The 13,832-nt window shown below is 64.1% G+C and overlaps 2 protein-coding genes across 2 annotated transcripts in view; both read right to left on the minus strand.

The window, feature by feature from the left end:
• Positions 1–431: 431 nt before the first annotated feature.
• CHLRE_12g512300v5 (uncharacterized protein) lies at positions 432–8,951 on the minus strand. Its single transcript, XM_043068253.1, has 22 exons — positions 8,608–8,951; positions 8,111–8,398; positions 7,864–7,899; positions 7,547–7,658; positions 7,229–7,288; positions 6,814–7,068; positions 6,414–6,569; positions 6,067–6,193; positions 5,606–5,673; positions 5,192–5,431; positions 4,828–4,981; positions 4,444–4,645; positions 4,085–4,301; positions 3,853–3,936; positions 3,444–3,640; positions 3,152–3,243; positions 2,838–2,923; positions 2,447–2,588; positions 2,184–2,281; positions 1,781–1,861; positions 1,469–1,546; positions 432–1,108 (listed from the first exon to the last, which is right to left on the minus strand). Exons 1-22 carry the CDS (start codon positions 8,910–8,912, stop codon positions 899–901), a joined length of 3,288 nt encoding a protein of 1,095 aa, XP_042918114.1. The 5' UTR covers positions 8,913–8,951; the 3' UTR covers positions 432–898.
• Positions 8,952–9,043: 92 nt separating this feature from the next.
• Positions 9,044–13,832, minus strand: part of CHLRE_12g512250v5 (uncharacterized protein) — an 8,296-nt gene continuing 3,507 nt past the window's right edge. Inside the window, exons 12-14 of the mRNA XM_043068252.1 lie at positions 12,527–12,686; positions 10,769–12,153; positions 9,044–10,374 (exon numbers count right to left, since the gene is read on the minus strand). Coding sequence (XP_042918115.1) covers positions 9,685–10,374; positions 10,769–12,153; positions 12,527–12,686 — 2,235 coding nt within the window. The 3' untranslated portion in view covers positions 9,044–9,684. The remainder of the gene's footprint in view (positions 10,375–10,768; positions 12,154–12,526; positions 12,687–13,832) is intronic.

Raw genomic sequence — 13,832 nt, forward strand, 5'->3', positions numbered from 1 at the left:
ACACGGTTGCGTTTTCGGCTCTAGTTCCAAGTTTCGCACTGCGGGGTCGTCTTCCTGTCAGCAGAGTGCAGCCACAGGTTATGGAGTGTGGTGCAAATGCACACATACCAAAGACGGGCCCACCCCGCCATGTCTCCATGCCGCGTCTCGTCCAACGCACACAAGCATAACGCAGTGCAACTGGACTCGGGACGCCCAAGCGCGCTGCGGACTGAGTGCTCCCAGTTACTCCCAGCTGCCATGGCGGCAACATCGTGCTGCTGTATCATGCTGGCTCTGTGTGTCCACCACCTGTTACGGGCTTACGCCGTTGCCTTCGTCACCCCTGAATTCCACACACCCGCTTGATTGGCCGTTGAGCGGTCGAGGCCACGGGGCCTTCAACTGCGTGAATTCCCCAGCTGGTGATGGCAGGTGGGCCACGGCAGTTTACCGGTATTCCAAGTTACACATCTGTTAAAGCATTTACTACGGTGTAGAGTACCACAAGAATCTGTAATGCCGTAATTTCTTCGTAATTTCATACCAATGCCACGGATACTCGACATGTACGTGGATTGCAGCTCCAGATCGCCCTCCAGATTTTATAGGATCATAATTGGTCTCTCCATGGGCATATATGCGTACAGCATTATCTCTCATTCTTCAAGTGCACGTTGCAAACCCTGCGCCAACAACGGTATGTACAGCGTGCACTGGTGCAGCCACACAGGCGCGCCTCCCTAGCACCCGAGGACCGTAAGCTCACGGTTACCATGCAGCACATAGGCCGCAAGACATCATTCGACAACAAACATACATACAACACAGAAAGAAAGCAGTGCCCCGTTGCAGATCCCTCTCCGCCAATTAGAATATGGTGCTGATGCCCGCCGTGTAACAAGTGCGCCACACTTGCTTAGATTGAGACCGAGTACGGCACGCCGCGCATGGTGACGCCGGGCGGCGAGCTCGCCATCAGCAGGGTGTACGGCAGAGGCGCCGCCGTGCCCGCCGCCAGGCCGTACCGCGCCCAGTTGGTCGGGTCGGCGTTGCGGGTCTCGATGACCGACTCCAGGTGCTTCACGGCGGCAATGAAGTTGCGGTTGGCGGCGCGGGCAGCCGGATCCTGTGGGTGTACGTACGTGTGTGGAGTTGTTGGGTGAGGCAAATGAGCAGGGTTGGCGCCTTGGCGGCAGGACATGCATGGCCTACCAGTGCACAAGTGGTACGTGCGCGCGTGCATGCGTGAGCGAGCGTGCACCGGGGCCACATGTGCCCTGCCAAAATGCGGATGGTGCCGGTGTATATGCGCATGTGCCAGCACGCGATGCATTACCCATCCCGCACACACACATACACACATCGTTTTGTTGGTTTTTTTACACACACGCACACACACACACACACACACACACACACACACACACACACACACACACACACACACACACACACACACACACACACACACGGCGTATGTACTCACCACGATGAAGTCGTTGGCCTCGTCCAGCGTGTGCTCGTCACGTGCGTGAGCCGACAGCAGCTTCACCGTGGCCAGCACCTGGTGGGGCGCCGAGAGGGCGGGCGGGGGGTGGCGTGTCAGATTGAAACGGCCTTGTGGGGTTAGATGGCCACATATGTCCCTCTACGAGCACGCGTGGCGCTGGCTTGTGCACCCCATGCTCAAGACCCATGAAGTCATGTTTGTGGTGGCGGCCTTCGCGTCCCACGAGCCCACCCAACTCCAGTCAACCCGTCCACCCTCATGCCAAGGCCTCACACACCCCGCGCGCACCTGCACGGCCGAGAAGGGGTCGGCCAGGTAGGTCATGAACACCTTCTCCTGGGGCGGACCCAGAGCCGCGCCCGTCAGCTCCTGCGGTGCGTGCACACACGTGTGTTAGAGAGCACAAGCGACGGAGGAGACACACAGGACTGCGCACGCGATGCGGTGTGTATGTGTGTGTGTGTATGTTCAGAGAACAAGTGCATGTGTGTGACATGTTTCTGAAGGATACGGTGAGTCGTGCGTCTGCTGGCGGTGCAGTTGGTGTCCTTAGTGCCGGGCGCGAGCAAACTATTCGGACTCTCAGAGTCGCGGCGCACACACCAGGGCTAACACACGGTAGGCATACGCACAAGAGAACGAACGCGCCAAGCAACTAAGCAAGAACGCACACACACACGCACGCACCCACCTGGTACGCGGCGTCTCCGGGCGCGGGCATGGGCCGGCGCACCAGCGATGAGGCGTTCAGGACGAGGCCGGTGAAGTCGTACTGCCCGAAGTTGACCGCTGCAGATAGACAGGAATGAGAGAGAAGTTGAGAGATTGGTTGGGCAGGCTCGCACGCAGGCTCGCGGACGTCAGGCCAAACGTGCAACCCGACCTCCTGCAGTCCGGCCCAACCTAGCAGGTAAAGCAAAGCATCCGTGTTTCGTCTTGAGCAATTCAACGCACCCGCGTGGTGGCCCGACGCCAGCCACGCAATGGTGGCCAGCACGTGTACCAGGTCGGAGCGCCTGGCGATGGGGCCGGTGAAGCCCCACACCTGCTGCTCGGTCTTGAGGCCGAACGCCACGAGGTCGGGGTGGCCCTCAATCTGCATGCGCCAGGCGCACATGCATGATGATGATCAGGTGTGCGGCAGTGTTGGCAACAGGATTGGCAGGACTGGGAGCAGAGCTGGGAGCAGCAGGCACACGCTGCTGGGCGCACACCGAGCGTTCCCAGTCCTCTAGGTCGCAACTAACGCTGCATGCTTGCATGCCACCAGGACCGCCGCCTCAAGTAAGGCCGCCACATGCTATAGCCACGCCCGCCCGCCCCCGCCCCCGCGTCCACCTCTCACCTTGACCTCATTCCACCAGGCCTGCAGCTCCGCGTCCTCCACAACTGCCGCGTCCCCGGCGGCGTAGTACAGCGCCACGTACTCCTCTGCACGTGTGTTGGTGTTAGCAAACGGGTATGACTTTGTGAGGCACATGGGAGGCACTGGCGAGGCAATCCGTCCTCGTGTGTAAGATGGCAGCCCGTGGCATGACTTGCACAGCACGTGCTTACATGTACACTGCACACGCACACATGTTTGCTTGCGGCGGCACGTGTTACTCACCGAAGTAGGCCCCGCCAACCTGCCTAAACACTGCCCCATCGCACACTCACCGAAGTAGGCGGTGAGGGCGGCCCAGGTGCCCAGGCCGTCAATGGCGAACGGGTAGTCCAGCCAGGGCCGGCCCTCGGCGTCCACCATGCCCCTGGTGGCACGCACACGCAAACGAAGCAGGGGGTCATGGGAAGCATGGTTTTACGTCCCACCTGTGTGCTCTTTGATGGCCAAGCAACTACCCGTGAAAGCCCATGAAACGGACGGTGCTGAACTCACTACGCGCTCAACAATAATGTAACAGAGCACAACAGAACACGACTCGCTCCCCATCCGCTGTGCGTGCCTCACCGCTCACGCAGGTCAACCGGCAGCGCCTGCCCCGCGAACGTCCAGCTCTTGCCGTACACGGCGCTGGCCAGGCGCATGGCGAAGGGCCCGGCGGAGAAGGTCTTCTCAATGATGCCGCCAGCGTTGATGAGTGAGGCACGAGCGTTGCGGTTGATGTTGAGCGTGTAGCGGAAGTGCGGCAGCATCAGCTTCGTGATCTGTGTTGGTTAGGAAAGCACAAGACGCAAGGCTTAAAAAGATTTGTGTATGCATGTGCGAGAGAGTGGGTTCGGGGTGTGGGCAATGACGCGTTGAGCGCTTTCTCTAGCAGTGGCTTGTGAGGCCGACGTTGTCTCTCGGGTGGCCGGTTGTTGATGCGGGGACATGCACACGCGTTATGTCTGCAAGCAGCGAGCACGGAAACACGTACCGGGTGCATGACGCTCATCTGGCGGCGCATGGCGATTAGGAAGGGCTCCATCGTCGCGTGCGTGCGGTTGAAGTGCGCCACCAGCTGTGAGTGTAACAAAACATGGGTGGTGGGGTGTTGATGAGCGCGTCGGAGTGGGCTACCAGCTTGAAGGCGCGCATGGGTTGAGCGCTCCTCCCGGCGGGCACATGCACGCCCGCTCACCCGCACCCGTACCCGCACGCACCCATACCTGGTGGATGGAGGAGTCCAGGCTGCGGAACACCGCCTTGGCCAGCCGCCACACAGCCAGCGTCTTGGGTGAGGCCACCAGGTCCGAGCGCGCGTACACCAAACCCGCGGTGGGCGGCAGAGGCGCGGTGGTGCCGTTGGAGGCCTTGTGCGTGCCCGGGTGCGCCAGCTCGATGGCGATGGGCACCAGCGCCGCGTCCTCACCCGTGGCCTCATCCCTGCGCCGTCACAACGTAACGCCGTAACATTCAGAGAGACTCGCATGCCATTTGCACATTCCTCCCACCCGCCATAAACAGTTCTTCCTCGCTTGTTGCTTGGTTACACTACTCCCGCGCCACCACACACGCATGCACGCACTTGCGCAGGTAGAACAGGCAGCGGCCGGCGTGCTGCACCGCCGAGGACGGCTTGCGCCCGGCCTTGCGCGCCGCCTCCGCCTCCTCCTCGGCTTCCTGCCAGTAGGCAGACAGGTCCCAGTGGTCGATCAGGTACAGGCGGGGCTTGGCGCCGGCCGCCGCCTCAGCCACCAGCTGCTCCAGTGTGGAGCCCTGGAGCTCGGCTGCGCGGGGTAATCAGAGAAGACAGCGTGCGTGAGAGCACACGCACAACAGCATAGGAAGGCAACGAAAGCGCACCACCGGTAGGGCAGCGCTGCCGCTCTGCTCGCTGGCAGCTCCATGCATCCAGCCCCAACCACCCCCACGCAGCATCCCCAAGCACAGTGCTGCTGCATGTACTCACCCTGCACGTGGTGCGGGCGGATGGCGGACCCAAAGGCCTCCGGCAGCTGCTTCAGGGCGGTGATGGCGGTGGGGTGGAAGCCCGCCAGCGCCTGCCGCCCGTACTCCTCATCTGCATACCAGGCGTCGGGCCGGCCGTCCAGCACACGCGGAACCTGCAAGTGTGCGGCAAGGCGGCGGCGGAGAGGTCAGCCATCCCAACTGACCCACAAGCATAACAATTCAGGCCCAGCGGGGCATGTGGCGTACGTGCATGCAGAGGGCGCGGGTAGAATGTGGCGCCGGTGTGTGAGCAAAGGGCGACGTCATTGCATTACAGCAGTAGCGTGAAGGGATGATACATGGTTGCGCACGTACGTACGTACCGGGAAGTACAGCAGGTCGTTGATGTCGTGCGAGGGGTCGTTGGTCAGGCGCTGCCACACCGCTGAGCCCAGTCGGCCGATCAGGCTGGGCGCGCCAGGCTGCGGCGGGGCCGAGATGGCGGCGGCGGGCGCGCCGGCGGCCGTGGCGGCGGCGGTTGCGGCGAAGGCGGTTGTGGCGGTTGCGGTGTTGCTGGCGCCGGCGTGGGGGCCGCCGGTGGCGCTGTCGTACACAGGGCCCACCTGTTGCACACGTGCTTATAGTTGGTTGGCATGGAGGTTGTGTCCATCGCGTTAACACGTGCACCGCTGGAATGCACACGCTTCCTTCTAGCTACGAAGGCTCAAGAACACTTCAGAGCCAAGGCCAACTGCAATTTCAGCCGAGTGCGTGCTGAGTGCTGCCGCGCCACGCACCCGGTCCGCCGCGATCTGGTTGTTGATGGCGGCGGCAGCGGTGCTGTCGAGCCGGAAGTCCCAGGCGCCTGTGTGTACGTGTGTGTGTGTGTGTGTGTGTGTGTGTGTGTGTGTGTGTGTTAAAAACGAAACGAAAGCCCGCCCGAGTGTGTGTGTGTGTGTGTGTGTGTGTGTGTGAGTGTGTAAGTGTGTGTATGTGTGTGTGGTGGCCACCGACCGAGCAAACAAGTGAGCACAGCAGCAGCGGACGCAGGTCGCGGCACAGATGCAGCTGGGTGTGCGTGGTATGCATGGGTTTCCGGTCTGCGGTGCGCCAACTTCCCGTCCATCTTGCAGCTGCTGGGCAGTGCATGCGTTTGCCAAGCTGACACTTCCAGCTCGCACTTGGCCAGCAAACAAGGAAGCGGAGTGAGTGGTGCCGCCCAGGGCCGTACCGCACCTCCACGTACGGACCCACTCACCGCTGGCGGTCTTGAAGGGCGCGGGTTTGTGCGGGTCGTGTGCAGCGCCGAAGCCCTTCATGGCTGCGCCCGCCCCAGCCGGGTACAGGTGTGTGGGGCTCATGCTGCTGCCGCGGCTATCGGCGTCCTGTGCGGATGCAGCCGGCATCAGCCAGGCAGTTGCATGGCGAGCGGACATCAGCAAGCGGCTGCCCATAGGCTGTAGTCGTGTTCCCAGTATCCCCGTGTACCGCACGGTATGGCACGCACGTCTGCTCCTGCTGCTACCACCCACCCACCACCCACCTACTACGCCCACCCTGCCCCACCCACCTAACCATTACGCCCACCGCTTCCCCCCCACCCACCACGCCGAAGAAGGCCAGCACGTCCTCGAAGTTGTCGAAGTTGGCTGCGGGCGGCTCCGCATACTTGAACACCGCCCGCAGCAAGTTGTTGACCAGGCCGCGCACAGCGGTGGGCAGCAGGTTGAGCCAGGTCAGGTGCCGCTGGTCGCCCGCCTCCTGCAGGGGCGGGCAACGGTGGTGTGTGGAGAGCAAGTAAGCGTAGTACTAGGCGGGCGGGCGACATCATATGGTGCGTGGTGGATTTGCGTGATCGCTTGGGCAGAGACGCAGCCTGGCAGGGCGCCACGCCGATGCCAGCTGACAGCCCCGCAAGTCCCCCATCCCTCCCACCATCCATTCGCAGCACCATCCAAGGCCGTACAAACCCCGCAAGACACAGGCCCGAAGGCGACGCGCTCACCGCAATGAAGGAGAAGGCGGCGGGCAGCGCCGCAGTGAGCGTGTCGCCGTTGAAGTCAGCGGCCTTGTCGAAACTAAACTGCTCGTCGTACGGCAGCCAGGGCTTCTCGCCCTTGGGGGGCGGCAGCTCGCGGTCGGGGGTGCCGGGCGTGGCGCCACGGTTCGTGGCGATGCGGCGGGGGTAGGGCCGGCGCACGTCGGCGCCCAGGGCGGGGCGGTAGCCGCCCTCCCCGGCGGAGGACAGGTCGTCGTAGGTCTGTGCGTGTGGGGTGTGGATGGGGAGTGACGGGAGCGTGGTGTTTAGGGCTTGATGAAGTGGAAAGGGAGTGTGTACCGTACTAGACCTCCAGCACGGCAGGTAGATGTATAGGCGAGTGGGCAGATACACGCTCGCACACCCGTGCGCCCCCACGCACCTGGTACCAGTAGATCCGGTCGGCCGGGCGGCGCGGCTGGGTGCGGTCTGCCGGCGTGCCCTGCGTGTGTGTGGGGGATAGCGGGCATGCGCAGTGCAGGGGATCAGGGCGCCGCGAGGTCTGAAAGCCAGGGATGGGACAGCTACATGCGGGGCAACGCCCCTGCAACTTGGGGAACCCACTGCGCCATTATAGCCGTTGCGGGCCCTCCCGAACCTTGTCACGTTATGCGTGGCAAGAATGTTTCACTGTTTGAGAGCCCATCCCCCCCTACAACCCCTCCACGCCGCCAGTCAACCCCTCCGCCCCCAGCCGCACCTGCAGCGCCTGCAGCTCCCTCTGGCGCTCATCCCTCAGGCTTGGCGGCGTGTGTGCGGGCAGGTAGGCGGTCCCCTCGAAGAACACGCGCCAGCCGTGCTCAGACGACACCCTGTGTGCGCCAATTGGTGGGGGTGAGGAGTGAAGCAGCGGAGGGGGCTGCGCGTGGGAACCAACGGCAGGGCCGGCCTGAAGGGCAGTTGGGGATACGATGCCCGTACAGGAAAGGCCTCAGAGACAGGTGCAGTCAAGAACGCACAGGCGACATGCGCCCTTTTTACGGAAGCCGGATGGCATTGCAAGCGATGGCTACTCACCAGCTTTGGGCGGGGAAGTGGAACACCTTGTTCGCGCTGCATGTGCGCAATGGAGGAGCGGGGTTAGCTCGTGCGCGAGCAGCACGTTTGCACGCGAGTGATATCCGAATACTGAGGCAAAGGCAGTGACGGAACCGTCACTTCCGCTAGCAGTACCGGTCTGTCTCAACGGACCACGCGCGCACGGCACCACCCGGCGGCCAACCGGGGCAGCCATCCTCGCACCCACGCACCCGGATGCACACACCTGACCAGCTTGATGGTGCCAATGAAGTCAACGCTGGAATCGCCCTCCGCCGTGGCCAGCTTGCGCACCAGCACAGCACCCGGCGTGCGGAAGTCCGCCGGCAGCGGCAGCCGCCCCTCGCGCTTCCAGCCGCTGCTGCTGCTGCCGCTGCTGCCGCCGCTGCGCGCGGTGCTACTGCCGGGGCCGATCTCCAGCACGGGGGCGCGCCAGTCGTCCACACTGATCGGCGGGGAGCGACGGTCCGTGTCCTGGTCAATCACCACGATCTCCAGCCGTGTGCCGGTGTCGCTGTGGGCGGGGGTCGAAATTTTGCGAGCGAGGGTGAACAAAGGTGTTCCTGCTGCGCAGCACGTTCGCAACCGTTACAGCGGTTGGTCAGGCTGCGAGTCGCACAAAACCGACGCGCGGACCGGAGTCCCGGAAGTGACCGAAGGACATTCTGGCACGTTTGAAAGGCTAGCAGGCAGTTAACGTCCCGTGTCTCGCCCGGAACTCACCCGAGAAGAGGCGCAGATGACTCGATCGACGCCTTCCACACGGCAACGTCGCCGCGAGCATGGTGAGCTCCATTCATAATCACGTCCACGACCTTACGCTTCTCGACAGCGGTGGTCTCCTCGGCCACCTCCTCCGTGGAGCTGTTTGTGAAGCAGGAGCGCTGCTGGAGAATGCCGCGGCTTGACAGCTGCGGGAAGGTCACTGCCTTGTATCCACGCGCTCCCAGGCCCGAGCTCCGTAGAGGAAAACCTTTACGGCCAAGAGAATGCTCTTTAGCCGAGTGCGTGGAACTTTTCAGAAGCATTTGCGGGCTTTTGGCGCTAGATCACGCGCATGCAGGACGTTAAACAATTTGTATCGTTAAACGGCGCTTTCGAGTTGGTATTTATACTCGGCTGCTCGCCTGCGCGGGATGTTCGCCCAACCAGTTATGCGTGTCTAGTTTTACCTAACCGTCGACACAGGTGCTGCTGCCAGTTCCGCCCGTTCCAGAACCCGTGGACCAGACAGCGACTTCCTTTCTACTTGTCTCAATTGATGATACACCGTGCATATGGCCAGGGCCTTGCGTGGCGGCCTGCCGCCGGTTGGCGGGGGACGGAAGTTCCCACCCGAGTTCCCAGCGGCTACTCGCGATCACGCACGGCGGACCACCTGCGAAGTCTGACCGCGCAAACTTCCACGTAGCGGAATTCTTATGTCCATATATACCTAATTGACCTTCTCGCTCTTTGCAAACCGCCCCTGCCTGCCTCTTCATGCCCTGAACATGTTCCACAAGCCCCAAAGTTGCTATACACATCAAAACAATATAGCACACCAAAATTCTACGCAACGGCGCGCAAAACCTGACGCCAGCTCGCGTTCGCATGTGCGCTTGTTCGTGTTCCCACGCGGCAACTGGCGCAACCCCCGCTAGAAACACCTCCAGAGGCCCCGGCCCTGCGCCGCCAGGCGCCGCCCTCGGCGCCGCCGGTTAACGCTCGCCTTCCCTCATACAGCCACCGGCCGCGCAGCAGCCCTCGGGCAGCCCGCCATTCGCCCCTGCATACACGCATACTCGCCACGACACAGTTTCACTTGAACGTGTAGCTGCGGTTACCCGACCGCGGCATGGTGGCACTGCGCTTCCCGCCCTTCATCAGGAACTCCTCAGGGATGTCGTACGGGTTGAAGGCGGTGGGCTGCCGCCCGCCGCCGCGCCCGCCGGCGGCGCCGCCGCGCCCGCCGTTACGCCCACCGCGCTTCGCGCGCGGGTCGTCATTCACCGGCTCCGGCAATACGTTGCTGCGAGGGAAGTCAGCCTCTAGGCCGGTGGCGGTGGGGCCGCCGCGGCCGCGGCCGCGGCCGCGGCCACGCCCCCGGCCGGCCCGGCGCTCCGCGGCGGCTACGCGCGCCTCCTCCAGCACCTTCTCCGCCGCCGTCGGCGCCACCACCCGCTGCCGCTTGGTCGCAGCGGCCGCCTTGGCTGCCGCCGCCCGCGCCTTGCTCTTCCTGCTGGCGAAGGGCCCCACCGTGTGTCCGCCGTCGTCACTTTCCCCATCGAGCTCGCTATCCTCGCCACCGCTGCTATCGCCGCCGACGTCACCGTACGAACGCGGTGCGGCTTGGGCGCCGTTGGCGGCTCTGGCCTCAGCACTGCCGGGTGCCTCCGTGACAAAGCGGCGCTTCGCGCCGGCGCCCGCGGCGCCGGCCCCCGCACGAGGGCCTGCGGCACCTCCTTCCGTCCGCTTGGTTCCCGACTTGGGCTTGTTCTTGGGGTAGAGCTGCGAGGGCGGCAGGCAGCGCTTGTTTGCGTGGGATGGGGTCTGTGTGTTGGATTCGAGCAGGACGGCCCAATGGCCATCGGTGGGCAGAGCATATCAAAGTGGCCTCAGGGTTAGGTGGGAGCATGGTAAGCAACAGGGCATATCGACGTCCTCAGCTAATCAGCCCTGTCAGCCCTACCAGCCCCTCAGCCCGGCGCCCCCGCCTCCGCACCCAGTCCACTTCCCCATTCCAACACAACATTGCCGCCCCCCTCCACCACCGCCCGCGGCCCTCCTCCCGCCCTCCCAACCCCTTTCTTGGATTGGTCTAGTTTGGGCTGGTTTTTACAACCCCTCCCAGCGCCACGAACCTACATCTATACACCGTCCCCCAACCCCACGCTCCTCTCACCTGCGACAGTGGCAGCGGCACGTAGTCGACATTGTCCAGCCCGACCTCGGCGCCCGCCACCCGCACAGTGGCCGCAATGCCGCCACCAGTCGCCCGCTGCTGCGCCGCCGCCTGCTCCTCGACCTCCTCCTCCTCGCCCTCCTCCTCCTCCTCGCCGCCGCCGTCAGCCTCGATCACCCTCGCCTCCGGCGCGTCCCGCCAGCCGCCAGGCCCACTGGCGCCGCCGGCGCCGCCGGCCCCGGCCGCCCTCTCGGGCGCCGTGGTCCCCGCGGGCACCTCCACGCCCTGCCCCTCCATCACCACCACCACCTCCAGCCCCTCGCCCTGCTCCCGCATGACAGCCATTGCAGCCCGGATGTCCGCGCCCGTGGTCTTGGCTTGCCGGCCGCCCCCCGCGCCCTCCTTCTCCTCCGCCCCGCCCGCCTCCCCTCGGTCGTCCCCGCCGTCGTGCGCATCGCGCATGCCCACGTCCTCCTCTGCCTTGCCCTCCCCTGCGGCGCCGGCTGCAGCGGCGCCGCTCCTCCCCGCGGCTGCAGCCGCCGCCGCGGGTGCCGCCGCGGGTGCCGCCGCGGGTGCCGAGGACATGAAGGGCAGGGCGAATGTGGCACGCAGCCGCTTGGCACGCTCCCTCGCCGCCTTCTCCGCCTCATCCTCCTCCGCCCCTGCAGCGGCAGCGGTCGGCGCGGCCGCTGCGGGCGCCGTGACAGCAGCGGCGGCGGCGGCGGCCGGCGCTGCGCCGAACAGCGCCCCGAGCTTGGAGGCTCCGCCGGCGCCGGCCGGTGCCACCCGGAGCGATACGGGTGCCGCTCTGATACCACCTCCGGCCCCGCCGCCTCCAAACAGCGCCGCTGTCTTAGACACGGCTGCCGTCGCGGGCTTCAGCGGCTTGGCCTGCAGGCCGCGACCGCTGGTGTCAGCGGCCGGCTCCGCCGCCGCCGCCACAGCTTCCGGCAACGGCCGTGCCTCCCCTTCCCCCCGTTCCTGCTCCTCCTTCTGCTTGCCCGCCTCTGCCTCCGCAGCCGCCCCCGCAGCAGCCGGCGCACCGACTGCCTGTGCTTCCGACGCCACACTGGCTGCTCCTGCTGCTGCTGCTGCAGCCGCCGGTGCTGCTGCCGCCGGCGCCCGGGAGCTGCGGATAGGCGCGACGGCCTTTGGCTTAAGCGCGAACCGCGACGCAGGCGCAGGCGCCGCCGCCTCTAAGGCGCCAGCCGCCGCCCCCGACTGCCCTTGCCCCTGCTGCTGGTGTGAGGCTGGTGCAGGTGCGGTGTGTGGCTGCAGCGGGCGGTGTCGTGCCTCCTGTATCGCCGCCACCACCTCGCCCATGCGCCGCGTCACCACCTCAGACACGCCGCGGCCCAGAACCGCCAGGACGCGCTTGGCGTTGTCTGTGCGGGGCGCGGCAGTGTGTGTGTGTGTGTGTGTGTGTGTGTGTGTGTGTGTGTGTGTGTGTGTGTGTGTGTGTATTCCAGCCCAAACTAAACCAAACCCAAGGTAAAGCGAGCGGAGCACAGGCAGAGGCGTTAGGGGGGGTCAGAAAGCGTGTGGGCATGCAACACATACACATGCAGCCCATGCCTTCCACTCGTCCGCCTTCCAGCGCGCGCGCCCTTCCCTACCTCACTCCCCATACTCGAACTTCATGAGCCGCGTCTTAGCTCTCCCCTACCACACTCCTCCAGCCTCACCACACACCCCGCTTTGCCTTTATTACTGGCTTGTATCCCAGTGTGTCAACCCCCGCCTCCCGCTCTGGCTCACCCGGCATGTCCTGCGCCAGCGCCACCAGCCCCGCCTTGGGCAGCACGTAGCCATGGCTCTCGTCCTCGGCTCGGCACACGGCATCGCGCCAGGCCAGCAGCGCCGCGAACACGGCCGTTTGGGGGGCGGTGAGGCTCAGGCCCCAGCGCAGGACGGCGTCCTGGAGGGCGGGAGGGAGGGCGGGAGGCGGCGGGGCGGGGAGGGGCGGGCGTTGCAAGGATGGGGTAGCCGTCACCCAACAATGCGCACATGTACACACACTTGTTCCGTTCGTTTTCTGTATAACACACTTGCAAGGACATATACATACACACACACACACACACACACACACACACACACACACACACACACACACACACACACACACACACACACACACACACACGCGGAGCATGGCAGCGCATGCGGGCGCACCTCGGAGACGAGGCTGAATGCCAAACGCCCGGGTAGGGGGTTCCAGGCAACATATGCGGGTGAGTATACTCAAGGTGACAACTGGGGCAACATCGACAAAACGTGGAGCTCGGTAACCGGCGTCGGTATTTGTTGGTAACTGCGCGCGCGTGTATGGCGGAATTTTGTTCCGTTTGATTCTTTGTTTAACACACACACACACACACACACCGCCAGCCTGTGGTGCTGACACCGCCAGCCTGCACCCCGTTTGCATTTGCCGTCATGCATGCGCCCATGCCGTCCCCCGCCTGTTTACCTGCTCGTGGTCGCCCACCCTCCGTCTCTTTCCCAAATCGCGCAACCCCTAGTATAGTTAATTGGGCTGGGACTGGGCTGCGTGTTTGCTCTTGCTCGTCGCGCGCCGCCGCGCTAACATGTTCCTTCGCTCTTGTTCGTGACACTACCCTGCTGCCGCCCTGTGCTCTGTTGTTTTCTTATTCGCTCGTAGGTGAGCATTTTATCGAGGATTGGGCGGGAGCGAGCTTGGACTTAGCGGCCAGGAGTAGCGACGCGGAGCTAGGCATCGTAGGAGTGCCTGGGCCTCACGGTACCGTAAGCACATGCATGGGTTTGCACCCTTAAGAGCGTGTGGACACTAATCCCCCCTCGAGGTTAGAGTAGCGGGGGTTGCGCGATTTCCGGTTGGTAAGACCGGCGGCTCACCGCAGCAGGTATGCGAGGTAACTTCAGGTAACATCCGTAAACCGTCGCTTTGCTGCATCGCATACACTGTCTTTGCGCAACGTTTTCCTTGTGCTCTTTAACACACACACACACACACACACACACACACACACACACACACACACACACACACACACACACACACACACACACACACACACAC

This window comes from Chlamydomonas reinhardtii, chromosome 12, assembly GCF_000002595.2.
Source record: "Chlamydomonas reinhardtii strain CC-503 cw92 mt+ chromosome 12, whole genome shotgun sequence".
Lineage (NCBI taxonomy): Eukaryota > Viridiplantae > Chlorophyta > Chlorophyceae > Chlamydomonadales > Chlamydomonadaceae > Chlamydomonas > Chlamydomonas reinhardtii.

Bases quoted from the DNA above. Each gene is read 5' to 3' on its own strand.
- CHLRE_12g512300v5 (XM_043068253.1), bottom strand. From the start codon at position 8,912: ATGCTTCTGAAAAGTTCCACGCACTCGGCTAAAGAGCATTCTCTTGGC. The intron at 3,937-4,084 runs GTATGGGTGCGT...TTACACTCACAG, and splicing joins TGGACTCCTCCATCCACCAG to CTGGTGGCGCACTTCAACCG. The intron at 3,641-3,852 runs GTACGTGTTTCC...TAACCAACACAG, and splicing joins AGATGAGCGTCATGCACCCG to ATCACGAAGCTGATGCTGCC.